The 22897-nt window shown below is 50.5% G+C and overlaps 1 protein-coding gene across 1 annotated transcript; it reads left to right on the forward strand.

Moving 5' to 3' along the window:
• Positions 1-928: 928 nt before the first annotated feature.
• On the forward strand, positions 929-22405 carry Tgfb3 (transforming growth factor beta 3). The gene is made up of 8 exons (XM_046440797.2): positions 929-1532; positions 1894-2432; positions 9887-10050; positions 10320-10449; positions 15941-16048; positions 17651-17822; positions 19849-20002; positions 21203-22405. The coding sequence occupies exons 2-8, from the start codon at positions 2081-2083 to the stop codon at positions 21359-21361; spliced, it is 1239 nt and encodes a 412-aa protein (XP_046296753.1). The 5' UTR covers positions 929-1532; positions 1894-2080; the 3' UTR covers positions 21362-22405.
• Positions 22406-22897: the final 492 nt, after the last annotated feature.

The following is a 22897-nucleotide window of genomic DNA, read 5'->3' on the forward strand; positions in this document are numbered from 1 at the left end:
CGAAAGCGGAGCGCAAGCTTCCCCTCACCCATCTGGGAAATGGGCTCGGGCCAATTGCTGACTTCGCGCTCGCTGGCGCAGCTCCCTGCGGAACCCTCGGCGGGGAGGGAGGCTGCGAACATCTGGATGACATTGCGGCGCGGAGCTGCTCGGGAGCCGCGGCTCCGGCAGGGAGAGGTGCACTTGTACGCACGTGGGGCCGAGAGGGAGGCGATCCCCAGGGCGCCCAGGCTTGTTTTTCTCGCCCTCTCCGACGGCCCCTTCTCCCGCCCCCGCCCCGGCCCTCCCGCCTGCCCGGTTCCGGGCCCGCCGAGCCTCCTTCACTGGCGGCCAGGCCTCGCCAGAGGGCACCCTCGGTCTTCCGGAAAACGCCACCATTTTTCCATGACCCTGGAGAGTCTCCAAGCTTCAGCCGGCCGCGACTCCAGGCTTGTCAATGAGGAATCTCGGCCAGGATCGCCGCAGAGCCCAGGCCCCCCTCCAGCCCCGCTCGCAGGTCGAGCATCACCCCGACCGAGGGTGGCACGGCCGCCCTGCCCGGTCCCGCGCCCCCTGCGGCCCCTGCCGGGTGTCCACCAGCCCAGGGGCAGCCGGGCACGGGGGACCGCGAGGGAGAGAGACGGGCGGAGGAGAGCAGCGACTGACAGCTGGCCAGAGCGCGCAGGGGCTGGGGGAGAGAGGGAGGGGGCTCGGCGGAGTAACTTTCCAGAAAAACAGCCAACGTGTTGCAGGAGTGACTCCAAGAGGGGAAAAAAAGTTCAGTTACCACGTCGAAGAGAGGACTCGCAAAGTATTTTTCAAATGGGCTCGGCTTTTCCTGTGCCTGTTTAAAACATTAAAATCGTGCAGCAGAAGAGGCTGCGTGCGCTGGTCCCTCCCTCCCTCCCCCACCCCAGCCCCGAGACGTCATGGGAGGGAGGTATAAAATTTCAGCAGAGAGAAATAGAGAAAGCAGTGTGTGTGCATGTGTGTGTGAGAGAGAGAGGGAGAGGAGCGAGAGGGAGAGAGAGAAGAAGAAGAAGAGAGAGAAGGAGAGAGAAAAGGGAAGGAAGCAGAGAGTCAAGTCCAAGGGAATGAGCGAGAGAGAGGCGAGTGGTAAGGGAAGGAGAGTGCAAAGCAAGGAATGACCGCTTTCCGGAGCCAGCTGCAGTGAACTGTCTTCTATTTTCTTTTCCTTTTCCTTTTGATTTTTTTTTTTTTAAAGAGAAGCAGGGGACAGAAGCCATGGCCGAGGGAGAAGACAAACTGAGGTGCTGGTGACCGTGGGCGTCCAAGTGGATTACTGGGGCTGTTCTCCAGAGGTCTGTCCGTCTTGCCTTCCAGTGGCACATATCCCCACATGCCAGCCAATGAAGACAAGAGGCAGCGTGAACAAAGTCATTTAGAAAGCCCCTGAGGAAGTGTAAACAAAAGGGAAAGCATGAATGGAGTGCCCGAGAGACAAGTGTGTCCTGTCCTCCCCCACCTTTAGCCGGGCCAGCAACTGTGCGCCCTGCCTCTTCCCACCTACTCACTGCTGATCTGACTTTTGGGTATTTTTTTAAATATATTTTTTTTCTTTTCTTTTCCATTCTCTTTTCTTGTTCTCCCTCAGGGCAAGGTGAGGATTTTGATTTGGGGGCCCAGCCATGGTCCTTCTGTGCCTTCTTTAAAATACCCACTTTCTCCCCATCGCCAAGCAGCGTTTGGCAATATCAGATATCCGCTCTATTTATTTTTACCTAAGGAAAAACTCCAGCTCCCTTCCCACTCCCAGCTGCCTTGCCACCCCTCCCAGCCCTCTGCTTGCCCTCCACCTGGCCTGCTGGGAGTCAGAGCCCAGCAAAACCTGTTTAGACACATGGACAAGAATCGCAGTGCTACAAGGCCCACAGTCCGCTTCTTCGTCCTCAGGGTTGCCAGCGCTTCCTGGAAGTCCTGAAGCTCTCGCAGTGCAGTGAGTTCATGCACCCTCTTGCCAAGCCTCAGTCTTTGGGATCTGGGGAAGCCGCCTGGTTTTCCTCCCTCTTTCTGCACGTCTGCTGGGGTCTCCTCCTTGCCAGGCCTCGCCGCCCCCCTGGCCTCTCTCCCCAGCTCGCACATGAAGATGCACTTGCAGAGGGCTCTGGTGGTCCTGGCCCTGCTGAACTTTGCCACGGTCAGCCTCTCTCTGTCCACTTGCACCACCTTGGACTTTGGCCACATCAAGAAGAAAAGGGTGGAAGCCATTAGGGGACAGATCTTGAGCAAGCTCAGGCTCACCAGCCCCCCTGAGCCATCGGTGATGACCCACGTCCCCTACCAGGTCCTGGCCCTTTACAACAGCACCCGGGAGCTGCTGGAGGAGATGCAGGGGGAGAGGGAGGAAGGCTGTACTCAGGAAAACACCGAGTCGGAATACTATGCTAAAGAGATCCATAAATTCGACATGATCCAGGGGCTGGCGGAGCACAGTAAGTCCAAATGCTTGCTGGGTGTCTGCTGTGGAGGGGAGCCCCACGGAGGGGGCCTTGCAGTGGTCACACAGCAGGATGCCCTGGGGTTCACCAGCCTCAGCCTTAGGAGGTGTGATGTGCAGGTGGGGCTGGGTAGGTGGGTAGGGAAGGGAACAGCCATTCTGGTAAGAGCCGAACCCTTCTGGGAGGTCAGGAGCTCTGGAGCTAAGCGGTTTGCTCAACTCACATCACATCCTTATGATGTGATTTTAATTTGGAATTACATCGTGCCGCCCAGGGAAACATATGTGTTCTCACGCATGTGACCATATGGGTAATGGTAAGCATATGGGTGCCATTGAGGGGCAGGCCGGCTCGCTGTATCCAGCCAGAGCCCTTATGATTTCAAGAGCCTGAGCACCTCAGCCTTCTCCCTGCTTTTCACAGCTCATTGTGACACGTCTCCATTTCAGTTTTTCCAGCTCTTGGGAAGCAGAGTACCTGCTCCAAATGAATGTCTGTCAAGCTTGTGGAAGGCCAGGCAAGAGACAGCTTCTTATTTCCTGGGCCTTTGGTCTACCTCACACATGTGACCCATGTGAACTGGGAGGGGGCTTTGCACATATGTTCACATGAACTTGGACTTCAGGGCAATGCAGACTCTCCTGCTGTACAGTGGGCAGATTCATGTGTGGAGAGCAGGCCTTCTGGGCCGGTGGATACAGGACAGCAAGGTCATGGCTCTGGGTGTGTGGAGGAGGGCTGGTGGGCCTCTGGGTCTGCGTGTCATGGGGGAGCTTGGGGGGTGACTGTGGGGCCGTGTGTCTGGGATATTATGTCTTCCCAGAGGCTCCTGTCTGTGAGGAAGAGCTGGGAAGCTTCTGGGTGAGACGCCTGTGTGTGTTTGTACACGTGTGGAAGTCATGTGTGTTTACTGAACGGGGATTTAAAAAACCTCAATACAAGAAAGAAATTTGGCAGATGTTGAGAAACTGACAGCCCAGGAAAGAGGAATGTGAGCCACTCTCGGCCAGACTCGGGGAGCAGCTCTGTTTGCTTTTCCTACCAGCAGGTGTCCTCGCTGCCCTGGCTACCTGGGCCCTGGCCCACCTGGGAAGTGGGCAGTCCCCAGAGTGGGGATGGGAGGATGGTATGGAGACCTCCCTGGAGGGCAGTCATGGGGTGAATAGCAGGGGTCGAAAGGAACCTGTCTGGAGAGAAGGAACAGGAGAGGGTGCCATGGGTGGACCGGCTCTGAATGAAGGGGCAGAAGGCCCCATCCCCAGCTGGCCCACAGCAGGCGGAGGAGCCTGTGGTTACTGGCGAGGGGTTCCCGCTGCAGTTTCCTGTGGCTGCCTGAAGCGCCCTTCCTTAGGATGTGGCTGTGATTGGGGGGTGGAGGCTGAGGCTGAGGCCGAACCAGAGCTCCCTGCCCAGGGTCCTCTGGGTGGGGCTGGCTATGGGTCTGCCAGGGGCCTGCAGTCCCAAAGGCTCCCAGCAGCTGGATGGCTGCTCCCTGGTCACACAAGGCAGGTCCTGGTGGCCACAAACATCAGAGGAGGGTGGAAATCTGAGACCAGCAGGAAAAGTCTGAGGAGAATCCAGGACAAGTGGAAGGACTCACACCTTCATGGGCCTGGTCGGGAGGAAGAGTCCAACGGAGGAAGGATTCTGAGTCATAAGGGCCCACCCAGCCTGGACCAATAATGGGCCAGATGGTTGCAAGGCTACACAGGTGTGCATGTACATCAATTTTGTGCTGAGATTCAAGGGCACAAAGGTGTCCTTAAAATGTGTATTTTTACATGTACATTGGTACTTAACAGCATGCATTGTGCAAGCATCACAGAGCCTTAGGAAAAGCCAGGACAGGGCCCTACAAGTGCTGGGCAGCTTCCAGGCTGCGGCACCAACCTTTACCACTGCTGCAGATGGGGGTGGCCGCGGGCAGCAGAGCAGAAGCTTGGGCTACCTCGGCACAGTGAGCAGGGTGCTGTTGGGGTGCTGAGGAAGAGCCAGTGCCCAGTGAGACACAGGCAGGCCATGGAGGCTTGCAGGTGCAAACAGGAAACAGGCCCCAGACTCTCTGCAGCTGTGGGAGGTGACCCAGAGGCTGAGCAGATGCAGGCCTGGGGCCAGCTTTGCAGCTGATCAGGTGTTGAGCCTGCCCTGGATGCACAGGCCCACTAATTATGAAGAAGGCAGTGGGCAGATGCAAATGCCCACCAGATGCCGAGCCAGAGGGAGGCATCATCAGAGGTGCAGGGGGTGGGGGAAAGGCTGTTCTTAACTCCGGAGGGCAGACGGGGGTGGCTCTGGGTCTGTGGGATGGCACTGGCAGGGCCCCCATGCCAGAGCTTCTACTGGGGGACAGGGTAATAAGATGGCATTCTCTTCCATGTTTTGTCACCCCCAGCCACCCCCTTATGTAGTGGGTGGGCACTTGGAGGGTAGTGACAATTGGATCTGGGGCAAGGGGAGAGGGGTTTCCAGAGAGGGAAGTGAAAGAAAGAATACTTTTCAGTGGTACAGAGAAGGGGCACCAAGGTAAGAGTGGAGAGGAGGGCTGGTCCTCTGCCTCTGCCCTGTCCCAGATCCCCTAATCTCCTACTTTGTAGATGAGGAGACTGAGACATGGCCCAGCTAAGCCATCTATGCACAAAGAGCAGGGCCTCTAACCTAGACGTGCTGCACACACAACACGTGCTATCAAGCACAAATGTACGTGTGAAAGACACTTTTTATGTCCACCTTTAACCTTTAGGCCCCAGTGAAACTTTGATTTATAACACAAACGAATCCCACATTAGCCCAAGCAGAAGGGGACAGGAGATATTGCCTTAGTAACTGGCAGATTGCACAAAGACAACTGGATTTTCCAGGAGACTCAGACTGTTACAAATGTTCTCCCAAATGCAATAAAACGGTTTCCTTTACTTAATGAAGAGTCTCAAGCAGATTAATTCTCAAGCCACATGAGAGTTGTTTCTCTAAGCCTCAGTTTCCCCATCTGTAATGCTGCAGTTGATTTCTAAACTCCCTTTCACCTGATAGCATTTTATAATTACATCTGGGTGATTTGCCTGAGTCTCTGCTGGGATGTATGGGCAAGGCTCCGCTCCATAATCCTTTTCTAATTCTACAGGAGTTTGCTATGGAAAGTGAGCAGGGGCTTGTTCTGATCCACCTTGGGTGGGTGGGGGAGGGGAGGGGAGGATGCAGCCTTCCCAGTTCTGTGGTCCTTCTTACAAGATATCATCAGCATAGGTGTCGTTTTATCTTCTAGCTTAGAATTCTCTGTGTCCAGGGGGAAACTCTTGTTCTAAGCCAAGGGCAGTGTGAAGACAGCCAGCAAACCCAAAATTCCTGAGCAAAGAGAAAATGCGGTATTTTAGCCTTTCTTTTCTGGCTGCTAACTATAGATTTTGGAAACTATCTTTTGGAAATTAGAAGGCATTTCATGTTGAAAGAACTCATGGGCCCTAAGTGCCCATGCTCTGTGCATGGTTATTCAAGGGTGGCCCCGAGGCGGGTGAATGTGGACTCCCAGGTCACACCTCACTCTTACAGAATCAATCTCTGGGGGATATGGATCCTGAGGAATCAGTATTTTCATTGAGCTGAAGGCAGAGTCTTTTCTTTGGAGCAGGTGCAAATGTAAGTTCCTACCGAGAGGCAGGTAATGCACACAATCTGGAAGAAAAACCGTGATCTAGGCACCGTGACAAAATGCACAGGACACTTAGCCTCAGGGATAGGGATATGGATAAAGTAGTTGTGGCCAGGGGAGGGAGGGACCTGGGCTCCCCACTGTCCTGTTGAAAGAAGCAGCCACTGCTCAGCTCCTGCTGATTTTTACACTCAGGAATGTGGGTCCAGCTTGACTCCATCTTACCACTTTCCAGAAGAGCAGAAAATCTGGATCTTTCTGTGAAATCTCTCAACTTTTCACATGGGCTTAAAATGTTTACGGGCTTCTAATTCAAAAAATTTAAACATGGTACATTGGCTAAACAACACTTCTAATTCATTTAAAGGTTAATCCATTTAGAGCTTCAAAACCATTAATCCAGTGGTTTCTCAAACTTCCAGAACATCTGAAGCCATGGCACCCTTAGCAGAAAACTATAAACTGTGGTTCTCCATCCTGGCTACACATTTAGAATCATCTGGAGAACATTTTTTAAAATGCTGTGGATTCACCCTGTATAGACAGAACTGCTGGGCAGCGAGCCCAGACTCCACCTGGTTTTAAAGCTCTCCAGGTGGTTCTGCTGCAGAGACAGAGGAGAAGCACGGCCACTCCGACATACCCGGGCGGACATACCCGGGCCTTCACCGGACCAGCAGGAGTGACCTATATAGGCAGAGGCACACCTAGCGGCCCAGGTGTCTATAAACATTTTTAAAGGCAGTTAAGTAAACGTGGATACCCCACCTGATGTTTTTTGCTTGCTTATTCTTTGCTTGCCCCCCTAAAGCAAAACAGAGAAAGTGGCATCCATGCATATCTATTTTTCTTGGTGCAATGGAAAAAGTTGGTCATAACTTAATTTGTAAACATAGACTCCCCTAGTCCAGCTCTTCAGAATGCTCATGTTCCGTGGAAAGTCTGGCTTAAGAATCACAAAATGGACTGGCCATTGGCTCTCATCTGGGGCACAGGCTGGTACTCTAGGCCCATTTCAAGGAATTCTGCCACATTTTGTTGATGATATTAGCTCTTCACTGGAGGACCTCCCAGGTCCCCTCCAAGTTCCAGAGTCTCTGCTTCAGTAACTGGGGAGTGGACAGAAGACATGGGTTCCAGTCCCACCTCTGCCGCCTGCTAATGGAGTGACATTGGGAGTCGTTTAACTTTTCTGATGTTCACTTTTCTCATTTGTAGAATGAGAAATTTTATATACTCTCTTTATTCTCAAGGGTTGTTACAGGGTCATATGAGTTCATGAGATCGCTATAAAATGTATGGTGGTGTTATTTACACTTATTTATTTTGCTTATTTCCTTATACTCATGCATTCCACAAATTGTATAAAACATTATTCGGCAGATGTATTTGTCAAGACCACACTTACATTTTTCTTTTCTCTCCCAGGTAATCCTGTTTTTTAATCACCAATGATTGTGTCTGAGCTTTGCTTACTAGTGCCAGTTCACTCATGTCAGTTAATCCATGTGTGACTCTGACCAAGACTGTTCTGGATATTCGTTTCTTTATCTGAAGAGGGTCACACAGGATGATTTCTAATGTCCTTTCTAATCCTGTTGGAAACAGTGATAGAAAAAGACCCTTCCTACCTCTTGAAACCTCCTTCACATTCTCAGAAAGAAAAGTCATCTTGGGTACAGATATATGATTGATGGGCAGGAAGAAATCAAGGAGGGGTGGTTACTAGGGTGTCCTGAGAACTCTCTTAGTGCCACCCCCCCCTTCCTCATCTTCTGACTTCCCACTGTGTGACCCCGCTCTGATTCTCCTCCCTGGCAGGTGCTATTTCCACTCCCTTCTTGTCTTGAGAGCAAGGTGAGCAGTGCCCTGACTTGCCCTTTATTCTCTCTTGCAGACAGTACTGGAGCTGCTGTTAAAACTGAAGCCAGACTGATGACAGCTCCTTCAAGACCCAACTCTGTCGGTCCTTGAGAGGGACAGCAGACCCAGTAGCTTATCCATGTCCCGAGTTATAAACCTGTGGACTTAAACATTAAATTGCCCTCCCTGGGGCTGGAGGTGCATCTCAGTGGTAGAGTGTGTGCTCAGCATGTGTGAGGCCCTAGGTTCCATCTCTAGCACCAAAAGAAAAGAAAAAAAAGATTGCCAACCCAGATTCCTGTCTTTGGTTCTTGCTGAGATGGTTTAGGGAATAGTTGGCAGTATTTGTTCTTTCAAGGTCACTTATTAATCAGGGATTCATTAGCTGGCATTCACACATTTGTTCTCCTCACATCTGTTCCATTCATTTTCTAAGAACCAGTGTCAGGCCCACCAGATGGCAATTTCCAGAAACACTCACTCATCCTTTCCTAAAGATCAGTAGCACATTTGCTTGTTTCCAGACTCTGATCTGTCCCGCCTTGTCCGTGACTTCCTAAACCACCCCTCGGGGTGATTATGATCTCATTCCAGCCATGTCCATTATGTGTGGAATCTGGGTCCAGGAGCTTGAATTTCAAGTTCTGGCCGTTGTTACCAGTTGTGAACTTTTTCTGTGGGTGTCATGCTGCTCAGATCCTGAGATTGTCAAGTGCGCTGGAGTAGAGGAGAGACGGGGCTTTCTCTCTGTGTCTGGGTCAGCTCTGATAAAGATCTGGCTCTGAAGGGTGGGAGAGAGCATCTGCTGCCTTCTGTCTGGTGGATAGGGGTGAAGAAGTCAGCAGGGTGACAGAGGCTGGCATGACACGTGCCGTCAGAGACCCTTAAAGAGAAAGGAGCCAATGGCAGCTGACCCCTGTTCAAAGAAACCTGTGTTTCTGCCAGGACCAAGATGGTCTCTTTGCCATACAGACCCTGCTTCATTAGGTGGAGACCATGGTGCTGATTCTGTTTTTGTGTTATTCAGCATTAACTCTGCCACTTCCCATGGCTCCCTGATATTTTGGGATACAACCCAGCCTCTAGGTCTGACACGTGGGTCTCCCTACAGGCAGCACGCACTCTGCTGTCTTGACCCTCTCACCAGCTGCAGCCTAGATGCTTTGGGTCCCTCCTCCTCTCCTGGGTTTGCTTTGCTCCCTGCCTCTGCTCCAAGTGTCCCTCCATCCATGTGAGGTCTCTTTCCTTCCCATCCTCATGCTCTGCTGTTCCTGCAGGGCTCAGATTCCTGTCATTTCTTCCCCAAAGTGTCCCCTGCTCTCTTCCTCCTCCCATCCCCTGCAGCCTCTCTTTGGCATTTCCAAAGGCCCCTTCTCTCTGGTCCTGTAATTTGGGTTCATGTGTCAGTGACCTCCCTTGGATATTAATTCCCTGGGGGGCAGTGGCTGCATCCATTTGTTCTTTGCTTCCCGGTGTTAGCATCTACAGGGTTTGGCATGTCACATTGCTCTCCAGTGTTCAGGAAGTGAATGAATGCCCCAAACTCACAAATGAGTCCATGAGCTAAGCCACTGGGTGGGTGGGGGGGGGGGACTGCTATCTTTTGAGAATCTGCATTTTCTAAAAGAGCAGGCAAGTCTGGCTGAGAGCTTAGCAGATGCGGATATCCAGGCAGTGGGGGGAGGGGCTGTTGTGTTTTGCCATCCAGTCTTGGTGCCACGTCGTCCAGGGTCTCTGAGGTCTCCCTGCTCTTCTCTCAGGACTGTATGACTCGAGGGTCACCAAGACTCTTTCTCCTATCTCCACTTTCAGGTCTCAGGTCTCAGACCTCTGTGGAGGTCACAGGTGGGACTGTGGCCACTTGCCACATCTGCTGGCAGTGCACTGTTCTCACAGGTGTCACTCATGCTGTGCTTCTCCCCGTTGCTTTATCCCCTAGACGAGTTGGCCGTCTGCCCCAAAGGAATTACCTCCAAGGTTTTCCGCTTCAACGTGTCCTCAGTGGAGAAAAATGGAACCAATCTTTTCCGGGCAGAATTCCGGGTCTTGCGGGTGCCTAATCCCAGCTCCAAGCGCACTGAGCAGAGGATCGAACTCTTCCAGGTACCCTCCCAGGACAGAACCACCGACCAGAGTCAGTGCCTCTACCGTGTTCGGCTTCCACCAGGGCTCAGAGTTCAGCAGGTCTGGGTCTGAATCCTGGCTCCTCTGACCCTTAATTTCCATGTCTGTCTGTCATTAAGAGGACAGAACTCCCTACAGTGCTCCAAGGACATGGCACTCTGAAACTTTTGCTTTCTCACCTGTCTTGTGACCTCTCCTATGGCACTGTGTCCTGGCCTCAGGTACTGACCCTGTTCTCTGCCCTGTAGATACTTCGACCAGATGAGCACATCGCCAAACAACGTTACATCGGAGGCAAAAACCTGCCCACACGGGGCACTGCGGAGTGGCTGTCTTTTGATGTCACGGACACTGTGCGCGAGTGGCTGTTGCGAAGAGGTGGGTGGAACCTTAGGATGAGCATCTCAGGAATAACCTCTGTTCCCTTCATCTGTCATGAGAGGGAAGAAGACAGAACTAGGGGAGCCACAGATCTGGGCTCAAAGCCTAGATTTGCACAGATTCTCTGCATATCCACCGATTATCTACTCTGCCTCTATGGCAGGTCCTGGGGGTTCCTCACTGAACAAGACAGGTGGGTCCCAGATCTTATGGGGCTTTCATTTTGGTGGGAGAGACATGTCTCAATAAGCAAACATATGGATGAGTAAGAGCTTCAGATAGAGTGCCATGTGATAATGGCCCAGTGGGTCCTATAGTGGCTGCTCAGGGAAGGTCTCGGTGAAAAAGGAGTTCCTACGGTGAGATCTGAGGGGTCACAGGGTCAGGATCAAGGAAGTCTCAAGTAAAGGAGACCGGGAAGCCCCAGCCCTTAGGAGGAAACCAGCTTGATTTGTTCCAGCAGCAGTGACAGACTGGTGTCCCAGAGCACAGTGAGCTAGGGCCCTGTGATTTAGGACCTGTCGGGCCATGGTAAGCTTTAGGACTTATTCCAAGTGTGATGAGACACCACGGGAATGCTAGAAGCAGAGCTGGAGATATGGGTGAGGTGATTTACTCACCCTTTTAAAGATCCTTCTGGTTTTCATGAGGTCAAAGGAAGAAGCAGGAAAACCAGTTAGGGACCATTGCAGCAACTCACATGAGGACAACAGGGGCCCAGATTGGGGCAGGAGGAGTGGAAATTGTATGAATTTGTTCCATATTTTGAAGATAGAGCCAATGGGGCAGGCTATGAGGACACAGGAGCAGTTGCGTTTGACTTCTAGATTTTTGGACTGAGCTATCATGTATTGGAATAGGAATTGGATTGGAAGAAGAGCAGGTTTGGGGGCGAGTCGTGTTTTGGCCAATTAAGTTTGAAAGGCCTGGGAGTCAAAACCCTCCGTGGAAATGGTGGTTGGGGACACATCATCCAGCACCATCCAATAGGTCTATCAAACCTCACGTGTCCCAAATCTCTTACCCACTTACCATCACCTTCCCTGCATGCCTCACAGAGATGTTTGTTTTTTGATACCAGGGATTGAATCCAGGGGTGGTTAATCATTGAGCCACATCCTCAGCCCTTTTGTTTTATTTTGAGTCAGGGTCACACTAAGTTGCTTCAGGTCTCACTAAATTGCTGAGGCTGGCTTTGAACTCTCTATCCTCCTGTCTTGGCCTCCCGAGCCGTTGGGATTACAGGCTTGCACCATCGCACCCGGCCTCACAGAGATGTTTGACGGATCGAACGTATTTGAGAGAACTTCATGGTTTTCAACATGTTTTACAAGCTTTTATTGTGTCCAGTAAGGAAAGCGAGGTCCAGAGAAGTTAAGTCATCCAGCCTGGATTAGAACTCACGTGTCTCTTGACACCTGCTGTGCTCTCCCCTGACTTGGCTGGTACTCTTGGTTTGACTGTTCAATGGGCAGAGGTCACATGTGGCAGTCCCATCTGCTCCTTCTCTCCCTCTTCTGGTGAGTTTTCCACTATTCTTAGCTGCTATAAAGCCACAATCCACATGTTGATGGCCAGAGTCCCTGAGACAGGTGGATCCTCCTGTGCCTGTGGTGTTTTAGGAATCTAGGGATTAAAGCTCAAAGGCAGAGGTCTGAAACTGCTTGGCCACCATATTGTTTTAAGTTTCAAGTTAGGAGATTTCATATAAAGCATTCATTTCTGCCTTTTTTTTGAAAAACTGAAAGTCTTCCTTGTAACAATCCACCAGAGATGAGTTGTGGCCTCCCCTGGGGGTGGGGTGTGCATCCTTCTGTCCCCACACTCGTGTTCCCCAACAGTGAGGCTGGCGGTTCTACTCCACACCATCTACTGGCATGGCTGGCTTCCTCGTGTGACCTGCCTGGGCTCTGCAGGCATCTGAGTTGGCAATCCTCCATCTAAGGGGCCTTGTTTTGGTGGCTGAATTGGCAGATGGTGGGTTGGAGATCCTGTCCCTGTCCCTCCTACCAAGCATGAAGGCAAGGCCTGGAAGAACCCACGTGCTCTGCTGACTGCAGTACTCACTGTTGGGAATTCTGACTCAGACAGCGCTCTGCTCAGAGCCCAGAGCCTGCTTGGCTACAAAAAGGAGGGGCTGGGGAAATTAAATCTCTTAGCCTCCTTGTCTGATCTCGATCTGCGCCACCTGGATTTCTTTGAAGCCCTGGGCACTTGGAGTTCTTATTTTCACAGCTGCAGAATTCAATGAGAAGTGTGCATTGAGAATGATTTCCATCTTCTGTGAGACATCAGAAAAGATCATTTCATAATAAAACCTATGGGTCCCTCACCCACCACTCCACTGCTGCCAATTCTGAGGTTAGTTCTTCATTAGAACCTTCAGTTCCTACTTACACAGAATCTGCCCAGCCCTCTCCTCCCACAGGGGAATCAGCAGAGGGTTTTGCTTATTTGGAGCTCATGAATCTCTTCAGAGTTCATGGCCCCAAACCAGGCTGCAAATGGTTGGACAGTTGGTAGTATGCATTGATGAGGAACTGGGTCACACCTGTGTCTTTGGATTCATTTGGCAAGCATCTGAGAGCCTACCAGCTGTCCAGACTGTGTTCTGGGTCCCAGAACTGGTTGGAACCCAATCCAGGATGCAGGCAGGGCCCAGGTCCTCATTTCCTGGGTTGTTACTCATATAATCTGCAGCTTCTCAGTTTCGGAGCCAGGCTGCCCCTAGGAGGCTGGGCAGGGAGCACTCTCAGCATCATGGCTCAGGACAGGTGGAACACCAACAAGCACAGTCATTTGGCATCTCGGTGAATGTGTGGACACGTTCCTCTGTGCTCTCTGCTGCCTGCTTTTCTCCCTTCCTGTCTCTAACAATTAGGAGTGTGGGATCTGGGCATCAGAACACTCAGGCTGTGTTTAAAACCTGGAACTACCACTTATGGTTGGATACTTTGGGCAAGCTATTGAATTTCCTTAAGCCTTGGTATCCTTATCTGTACAATGAGGAACAATAATTTTCTCTTCCTAGGATTATCAGGACTATTATAGAGATAAAATGAGTCAATGCTTGTATAGTCTTAGAGCAGTGTTTCATATATGTGTAATGTTAAAAAATGGTGGTGGTGGTTATCTGCTCTGAGCCCTTTACCTAGATAGAGCCTGTTGGCCAAGCCAAGCCACTGTCTTGTGCTGACCACCTGTCCCCCAACCCCGACTGTCCCCAACACATCTGTATGCACACTGGCTTCATAACTTACAGACTTGTAGAACTCACCCACCTTAGACCACCTCGAGCAGGAAGTACGTGTATTGATAGGTAGCAAATTTTAACTCCTCCGGCCTCCTCTTCCAGGGAGAGGGCACTCCTTTGCTTCCCTTTGTATTCACTTCCTCTCTTGCTGAGTTTCTCTCTGCTCCTTGATAGAGTGGTCCTCCTCTCCACTTGTTTTACTCAGGTATTTTGCTGCCGTCACTAAAGGATCTGACTGAAACAATTTTAAAGGAGGAAAAGTTTATTTGAGGGCTCACGGTTTCAACGATTTTAGTCCACAGAAGGCCGGCTCCATTCCTCAGGGCTCCTGTGAGGCAGCTCATATGGTGATCAGAAGGCAGAGAGATAGACTCCACTCCCCTGATACAAATATATACCCCTTGGCCACGCCCCCAGTGAACCACATCCTCCAGCCACACCCCACCCTCCTCCAGACACCACTCAGTTAATCCCATCAGGGATCAATTCACTGATTAGGTTAAGACTCTCACAGCCCAATCATTTCTGCTCCAAACCTTCTTGTATTGTCTCACACGTGAGCTTTTGGGGGACACCTCATATCCAAATTATAACACCACTCTAAGCTAACTTTCTGGAACGGAGATCTTCAAACTTAGCAGGTGTCAGTGTGTCCCAGAGGTAGCCCTGATTTGGAATAGAACAATTCTAGCTAGCCTCTGGAGTTTATAGGAGAAATGGTCTGTTTTTTTACCCGTAGGTCTAGGATGCCCAGGCCCACAGAATGCCTGCAAGTTACTGAGCTTGTACCGTTCTGCCCATGAGAAGGGTGCGAGGCCACACTGGACTCCAGGAAATCAATTAGCTCACTGAGATGCTAACCCTGAACCCAGAAGGCCCCATTCCTCAGGATCTTTCCTATACCTGGCAACAACTGGCTGCCACCCAGGTTCAACAGAGCGTCCCTAATTGAGTCTCACTCACCCAGATGGATGCGATGCCAGATCAGACCTGCACAAAACTACTTGATCATTCAAACTTTTTGTTTTTCTTTTGTGATACTGAGGATTGAACCCAGGGCCTCACACAGGCTCAGTGGTAGGCAAATGCTCTACCACTGAGCTGCAGCCCCTGCCCTATTCAGAGTTTCCATTCACTTCTTTTTTTCCTTCCACTCCACTCATCCTCACTTACTAACTGCCCTGCTTCCTTGATTCTGGTTGCCCAAACAGATGCGATGATCCCACAACCAACCTGAGAAAGAATCAGAGTTGGCCTAGTGCTAGAAAGTCTGTCACCAAACTCTGGCACCTCTGGGCTGCCTCATGCTCATTCTCTCTTGAGACCCGTCATCTGGACCTTTGGCCGTGGCCCACCGTCATTGCCTCTGGTTTGTTCTCTAATTTCACAACCATCTTCCCCAGCTGTTCATCTTGGTAAGCCATCCACAGCCCCAACTTTCCCATCATGGGAACCAGGAACTTCAAGGAAGAAACACCCATAATGAGGTAAAAAATAACCCAAGTTATTTTTTCACCTCATTATGGCCTTGTTCTGTAGGGAAAATATGGCCAGGTGTGACCTGGATTTTCATCTTATCTCCTCTGGAATCTACCACTTCCTCTACACCCGCAACCGCAGCTCCAGTGGAAGAGCTGGCACCTTCCATTTGGACTGACTCTGCATCTCATTTGCAGGGGACCTGCCTCTAGCATGGATTCCCGACTTTTAATCCTGTGGCTCAGGCTTCCTCCTGAGGCCCTTTGAATGGAACTGGATCACTGTCTCTCTGCTCTGAAGCTCTTCAATTACTCCCTAGTCCCTTCCTGTGCCTGTCCCTTCCTTTCATCTGTGTTCAGCAGGTTAGCTTAAGTATCTCCTCTCCCACCACTGAGGTGGTGCTTTTTCTTTCCTTCCTCTATACTTGTCCTTTTGCCCCAGAGTAGATAAGCTACAATTTTCCCTTAATGCCATCCTTTGAAAATGGATGGTTATTACCTCTCTCCTTCGTGGTGCCCACTGTTTACGCCTCTGTTTGGTGGTTCATTGTGTAACAGAAGTATGTGGAACGTGGAAACGTGTGTAGGGCTCCACTCTGGGCTTTGGAAGGACTTCCAGTCTCCTGTGACCCTTCCTATAACTCCGTTCCTGTGAGTGCTATGGGAGCAGAGGCCCTGGCCCCACCTTGCAGGGGGGTGGGCAGGCCTTCCCATCATGCAAAGTGCTTTCTCACCAGTGCCATGTCTTATTTTACAGAGTCCAACTTGGGTCTGGAGATCAGCATTCATTGTCCATGCCACACCTTTCAGCCCAATGGAGATATCCTGGAAAACATTCACGAGGTGATGGAAATCAAATTCAAAGGTAAATGTGTGTAGTAGGCTGGGGAGGGTAATGGAACGGGAGATGCCTACCAGACCCCAAGAAAAAGAAGCAGTCTCCTTCTCAGAGATGGCCAACGGTTTTTCACTTGAGTAATTCTGCTTTGCCCCCAAAGCCATGAGGGTGACTGTCATGGGAGGGAGAACACATCAGCCTCTGAAAGACCACAGGATGCTGGGGAGAGTAGAGAAGGCACGCAGGCCACTGTTCATTTCCTCGGAGCCTATTGTTAAGGGCTTGAGGCTGCCTCTTTGGTAGTTAAAGGAGATGCGGAATGTGAAACCCAGGGCCAGGTAGGCTCCACAAATTTCCTAAAGAAATTAACTTTGGTGGCTCTGAACATGAGTGCCCTCCTCCTGAGCTTTCCAGACACTGTGGCCCACCTGATCCTTGCCCAGGAGGCACGTAGGTTTGAATGATTGCTTCAGGGCTCAGGGTATTTGACCACTGGTGTTTGTGTAGAGGTCAGGATGTAGCTGAGAGTCACTTCTGGGTCTACAGTATGTAGACCAGGAACTTGGCCTTGTTAGTCTCTGGAGCGCAGGGAGGTACTTTTCCTCCTGTACTCCTATTTTGGGTAATGGAGAGACCCCTGTGGTCAGAGAAGCTTCTCTTGGCTCCTGGACCCAAGTGGTCCTCTTTACCTGCATGGCCTCCATTTCAAAGCCCTTTTTTAAAAAAAAAATTAAAGCCAGGGATTTGTCAACTTCATCTCAGAACCTCAGAGCTCAGCCCTTCAGAGTCTCCCCTCCAGGCCAGGTCAGGCTGAAACCTTCCCACTGCCACGGACACGTACCTTGTTCATCAGGCTTTTCATAAAGGGAATTTGAGATCCAGGTCTCCCATTTATCTTATAAACCAAGTGCCCCTTCCTGAGATCCAGGCCCCTCCTGATGGAGATAAGACCTCTTGAGTTTCTGCCCTGGCTGACAGCTGTTCTTTGCAAACTAGATCTCCAGTCAGTTTTCAGTGTTTTCCTTTTTAGATGAAACACGCTCTGATGGACTCGGGCTTTCTTCCCAGAGCTTGTTTGATAAGCTCTTTATCCTGGGCTTTATTATCTCACCTGAGTTTTACAAGTGCAAAATGCAAACACTCCCAGAACTACAAGCACAATGTGAATGTTCACAATCCAAATTGTTTCTTGGGCTTCCATTCAGCCTACCTAAATTGTGACACCTTGGATTAACCAATTTAGATTGGAACAGGAAACTCAGTTCCCCAAGATTCTAAGTCTCAGAATCTAAACTGACAACCTGTGTTAGTACCCGCCTGGGAATAAGGATGCTTCGTGGATCCATGAAGACTCCCAGGAAGCATCCCATCCCCTTTGGAAGACCCTTGTATGGAGTGAACGTGGCCTGTTGCAGTGGCATCCTTACGTTGGGAACTTTTGATACCAGTTCCTCCCCCGAGTCATCCCTGTCCTATGGCGGGACATTAGAATGTTAGACATTAGAATGTCCTTCCCAGCAGACAGCCCTGCCCTTCTTCCTGGGCAGAGATGGGCTGGGATGAGGAAGCAGCCTCCAAGGGCTCTGCTTTCCTTAGACTGGAGATTGTCACCTTCTCTCCCTTCTGCAGGTGTGGACAATGAGGATGACCATGGCCGTGGAGACCTGGGGCGCCTCAAGAAGCAGAAGGATCACCACAACCCTCACCTGATCCTCATGATGATTCCCCCGCACCGGCTCGACAACCCAGGCCAGGGAGGCCAAAGGAAGAAGCGGGCCCTGGACACCAACTATTGCTTCCGGTGAGCCTGGGCCCCACGCAGACCTAGATCTGCGCCCTGGGCACAGGCCCCCACCTGAGCCTCACTCGCCCAGGGTCCAGGATGATGTTCGCAAATATCTCCAGGAAAGAAGACTGGAAATCGCTCACAAAAATCTTCCTGTTTTTCCTGGGAGCCTCACTGTTTTTCTGCAGCCCGACTCTGTAAGGGTCCAGATGCAGTAAAAGAGGGAAACTTCAAGGAGGACAGTGTTGTGAGAATAGTTTGGACTGGGAACACTTGGCGGAAGCCTCTGTGGTTTTGAGTTTTAAGTATTTGCAGGGTGTGTTTGTGTGGGAGAGATTAAGGCAGGGGTTTCCAGTGAAGACATGCTCAGTTCCCTGGGCAGGCTCCTGGCGAGCTACTGGGTGGGGGGAAAATAGTGTCCATTTATAGGGGAAATCTGATCTAGAGAAATCTACAGATTCCGAAATAATTGGGGAGCTCCCATGCAGAGATGGGAAAGATGTAGGTTTCCCCCTTCTTCGGGAGCATGGAACTGCTGTAGGAGGGTGGTGGATAAAGCCTGCAGACTAAATATTAAAAGGCACAAAAAGTTCACATCAGGAGAGGGTCTGAAGGATAAAGGACTTTAACAATTGGGAGCAAGGAGTTCACACATGGATACAGGAAAGGCTTCAGAAGGGTGTGGAATCTGAGCTTGCCTTTGGGATGGGAGGGATCTGGGCATGTGGGGATCTGGCAGGAGCAGGATGGGGTCAGTCTGACTGGAGAAGATTCCTGAATGGAGTGGGAGGAATGGACTGGAGGAATCTTTGATGTGGAAACTGTGTCTTGTGAAAAACAACTGGGTAAATAGGGACGTTGGGCTTGGGAACAGAGGCTATGGGAAAGGCAGGGTGGCTGTCACCACCTGTCTGAAAGCAGGCGGAGGGCTGCTTAATTACACCATTCAGGACGCGGCTTTCCTGTCTTCTGGCCCGCCCTACGTGGTACAGTGGCGCTTCATCCTCTTGCCTATGGCCGCAAGGGATTGCTGGGTCTTCAGGTATCTTGCCCCTGTTTAGGGCAAGGAGAAGGGGAGACGGAGAGGAGCCAGCAGCTTTCCTTTTCCTTCTGTTACTTTTATAACCAGATGTCTTTGCCCAGAACTTGCTTTCACGAACCCCTGCACACTTCTTATTCCTGTGGCTGGCCATTACTGGACCACAGGACCATCCATCCCTACCTGCTAGGGAGGCTAGGAAAACGAGTATCTGGTGTTCCAGACTCCATAATGGGAGGTGGCAAGGGAGAGGGCACTAGGGATGTTGATTGCATAGATAACCAGTAGTTTCTGCCATGGTTCAACCTTGGAACCCTCCAGAAGCCAGACTTTGTCCAATGGCGGCCCGAGAGGCCTGTGGAAGTACCAAGTTCTAAGTCGCAGAAGAGACCCGTTAAAGTGAGTCTTAATGCCCATGTGGCAAGGAGTCCTACCAAGTGGATTTCTGCAGGCAACCAAATCGGAGGGGCCCGTCACTCACATTTGTGGGACCTGGGGATCATGATTCTAATAGGAGGCTGTACCTTATTTTGGCTAAATGGCCTCAAGATTTAGTCTGAGCAGTCATCTCTAGTAGGATACAAGCTGCATAATCTGTGAGCTTCTTTCTGGCTGGGTGTGCAACAGAAGGGTCATGATAAACTGTCCCCAACAAAGCGGACACGGCTGATAACGTAAAGTGAGGGCTCGGTCGTGTGTGGGACAGTTTATGTCTGTTTTGATGTGTGATGTAAAAGGGGACAGGGTCACTTTTAGCTCTTCACTTTTCCTTCTGTGGCATTTATATCTACCTATTGCATGGCTGAGATCCTGCTGCTCAACATAGGGAGACACCTCCTGGTCTCTTCTATACCATGTGCTTGTGTGAGGGATTCTGTTGAAGGCCCACCTTCAGTGGTAGCATGGAAGGATGCCAGGGGGAAATATGAAGGCATCTGTGAAGTTTCTCTTATTGGTGGCTTCCATTTAGGTTGATCTTCTGTTTAATGTTTTCTGTTGTAGCAACTTGGAGGAAAACTGCTGTGTGCGGCCCCTCTACATTGACTTCCGACAGGACCTGGGCTGGAAGTGGGTCCACGAACCTAAGGGCTACTATGCCAACTTTTGCTCAGGCCCTTGTCCTTATCTCCGAAGCGCAGACACGACCCACAGCACGGTAGGGAGCAGGGCACGGGCCATCTGGGCACTGGGGCTGAGCTGACCAGGCCACTTGTTAAAACAAATGAATGATTGAATGTTAAATGAGCAGATGATAATTTGGGGTGAGTAAAATCTCTTCATTAAAGGTTCTGACCTTGTACCCTGGCCTAATTCTACTTGATCACATCCTGCCTTTTAAAATTCCCCCCAGAGCCTGGTATGGTGGTTCATGCCTGTAATCCCAACAACTCTGGAGGTTAAGGCATGAGGATCGCAATCAAGGCCAGCCTTGGCAACTTAGCAGGACCCTGTTTCAAAATAAAAACTAAAAAGGGCTGGGGAATGTAGCTCAGTGGTAGAGCACCCTGGGTTCAATATCTACTATTAGAAAGGAAGAATCCTTCCACAGGTGCTGGAGGGACATAGCTCTGTGGGAGAGTGCAAGTGAGTATAAGGGCCTGGGTTGGATCTCAGCTTCAAAAACAAAAAGTCCCTACCATAGTTTCAACCAGACTTTGTATTTGCTTTGTCTAAAGCTTTTGTACCAGAGAAGTTAATTATATGTCAGAGATGTGTGTACATGGTTGGCAGGGAATGTTGGGGAAGAAATGTCACCACTACCAAAGAACTCTGACAGCTGCAGTCTCTCGAATGTGCAAACATAGTTCTGAGAGACAATGTAAAGCATATTCTGAAGCAGCCCTGAAACTCCAGGAAGAGAAAGTGAGCAAAAGAGTTCACACCTCTGCAGCATGTCTTTCCTCAAGGGGAATTAAAATAGGGCAGTCTTCACAAAGCACGTTTCCCTATAGCTCATTAGCCTGCATCCTGTGTGGGGGCCCCGCACCCTGGCACTTCCTAAATGGCCCCTGCAGTCATTAGCGAGACCATTTTCCACCAGAGTGATCCTTTATAGTAAGGAAGACCAGTATAGGAGTATTTTCTTACCAGCCAAAAGACTTTCCTTATTCATTGAAAGGCCTCTGATAACTGTGATATGCTTAAACTGATAACCCTCAAACAGTGCATGTTCTGCATTCTGCCTTAGGGGATGGCCACAACTAGTCATCCAAACTGTTCCCACTAGTCCTGTTACGTAGCATCATCAATGGCTGTTCTACCACTTGCCCTGTCTTTGAGAGCTTGTAGAGTTTCCTGGGCTGCAGGCCTGGGGCATGGCTCTCCCACCTCTAAATGCTGTTTCCCCAAACTCCAGGTGCTGGGGCTGTACAACACCCTGAACCCGGAAGCATCGGCCTCACCTTGCTGTGTGCCCCAGGACTTGGAGCCCCTGACTATTCTGTACTATGTCGGGAGGACCCCCAAGGTGGAGCAGCTCTCCAACATGGTGGTGAAGTCGTGTAAGTGTAGCTGAGGCCTGCGACAGATGAGGGAAAGCTGCCCCTGCCCGACTGCCCGCGCCTCGGGAAACCAAAGTGACAGACCTCACCTAGAGGCCTGGCGTCCACAACCCTCGGCTCCTGGCATTTGGCCAAGACGGAGGCTTCCTTCTGGAACATTTCTTTCTTGCTGGCTCTGAGAATCACTGTGGTAAAGAAAGTGTGGGGTGGTTAGGGGAAGGCGAACTCTTGGGGACACAGGTTTTCTGTGGTGCAGACAGAGGTGGTGGGGCTAGAGGAAGAGGATGGCAAGTTGACATGTCATGTGGCAATGGGACTTGGGTACAATAGGGAGGAGGAAGGACAAAGGATGGCTGGGTCAGGCTCAGACTGGAAGATGCTTCGGATCTGAGGTCAGCTTTGCTCATTGCTGTACCACAATCGCTCTAGGGGAATCTGGATGGTGTCATATGAGGCAAGCACTTTCCTTCAGACAGGTCACCAAGACAAAGTCCCAGAATTGCACCTTGTACTACCTGGGATTAAGGACAATTTCTTTTTTAATTGTCGTTTCCACAGTCAGCATCATGGGTCATTCCAGGTAATGTAATATGGTTCCTGGGCCAGCAACTGTATTGGCCCCTGGAGATGCTGAACTCAGAAGCAAAGGGTGGGAACTGACCCTTTCCTGTCTGCCCTCTGGGTCCCTCCTCTTGCCTTCATCCTCAATCACATTTCCCCTTGGACATTTGGCTGGACACCTTCCAGGCCAGGGTGCACATATCTGGATTCTGGTTCTGTGCAGCCTCTGAGCATGAGGGGTTCCTCTCCTCCAAGTTCTCGAGACCTTGTGTCCACCTGGTCTTCCTGGAAGCTGGTGCCACACGGGAGGCATCTGGGGAGGCTGCACCACATGTGCCATGTGGTGACTTGGCCCAAGATGAGTTGTCTGAGGTATAAAGACAAGTACAAATATTACTCTCAAAATCTTTGTATGAATAAATATTTTTGGGGAATTGTGGATGATTTCATCTTCTGGAAGATTGTTTCTAGAACAGTAAAAGCCTTATTCTAAGGTATATGTCTCACTCCATTCATATCCTTAATGACCATTTTCTTAATTCTATGTCAGCCTCTTCTAATTAATGGTAACTGGAATCTGGGCAGAGAATCTCTCAAGCATTAAATATATTGCTTAGCATGAATCTGCTGGACAGAGGGACTGTGCTGCCTCCTGTCACCTGAGAAAATGGCATTGTTGTCCGTGTGTCCCTCCTTGCACAGTATGTTATTCTCAGATACACACAGGCAGTAGCTCAGATTCGCAGAAAGCCTAGAATTTGACGTCCACATCACTGGCAATGTGAACCCTTGCATATGGAAATGTGGCTTCTACATTCAATCTAAATGACCAACATCAGCATTTTTGGAAATCACATCTCAGCCCCCCAGATCAGCTGAGCATGAGAGAAACCGTCTGTGATCAATGGCCTAAGAATGAGGCTAATTCTGTTATTGGGTTGTCTAAAGGAGCCAACCAGGAGCCCTTTCAGACTAGGGGCCTCTTGTTA

This window comes from Marmota monax, unplaced genomic scaffold, assembly GCF_021218885.2.
Source record: "Marmota monax isolate L192 unplaced genomic scaffold, Marmota_monax_Labrador192_F-V1.1 WCK01_AAM20220418_F8-fsc00017, whole genome shotgun sequence".
Taxonomy (NCBI): domain Eukaryota; kingdom Metazoa; phylum Chordata; class Mammalia; order Rodentia; family Sciuridae; genus Marmota; species Marmota monax.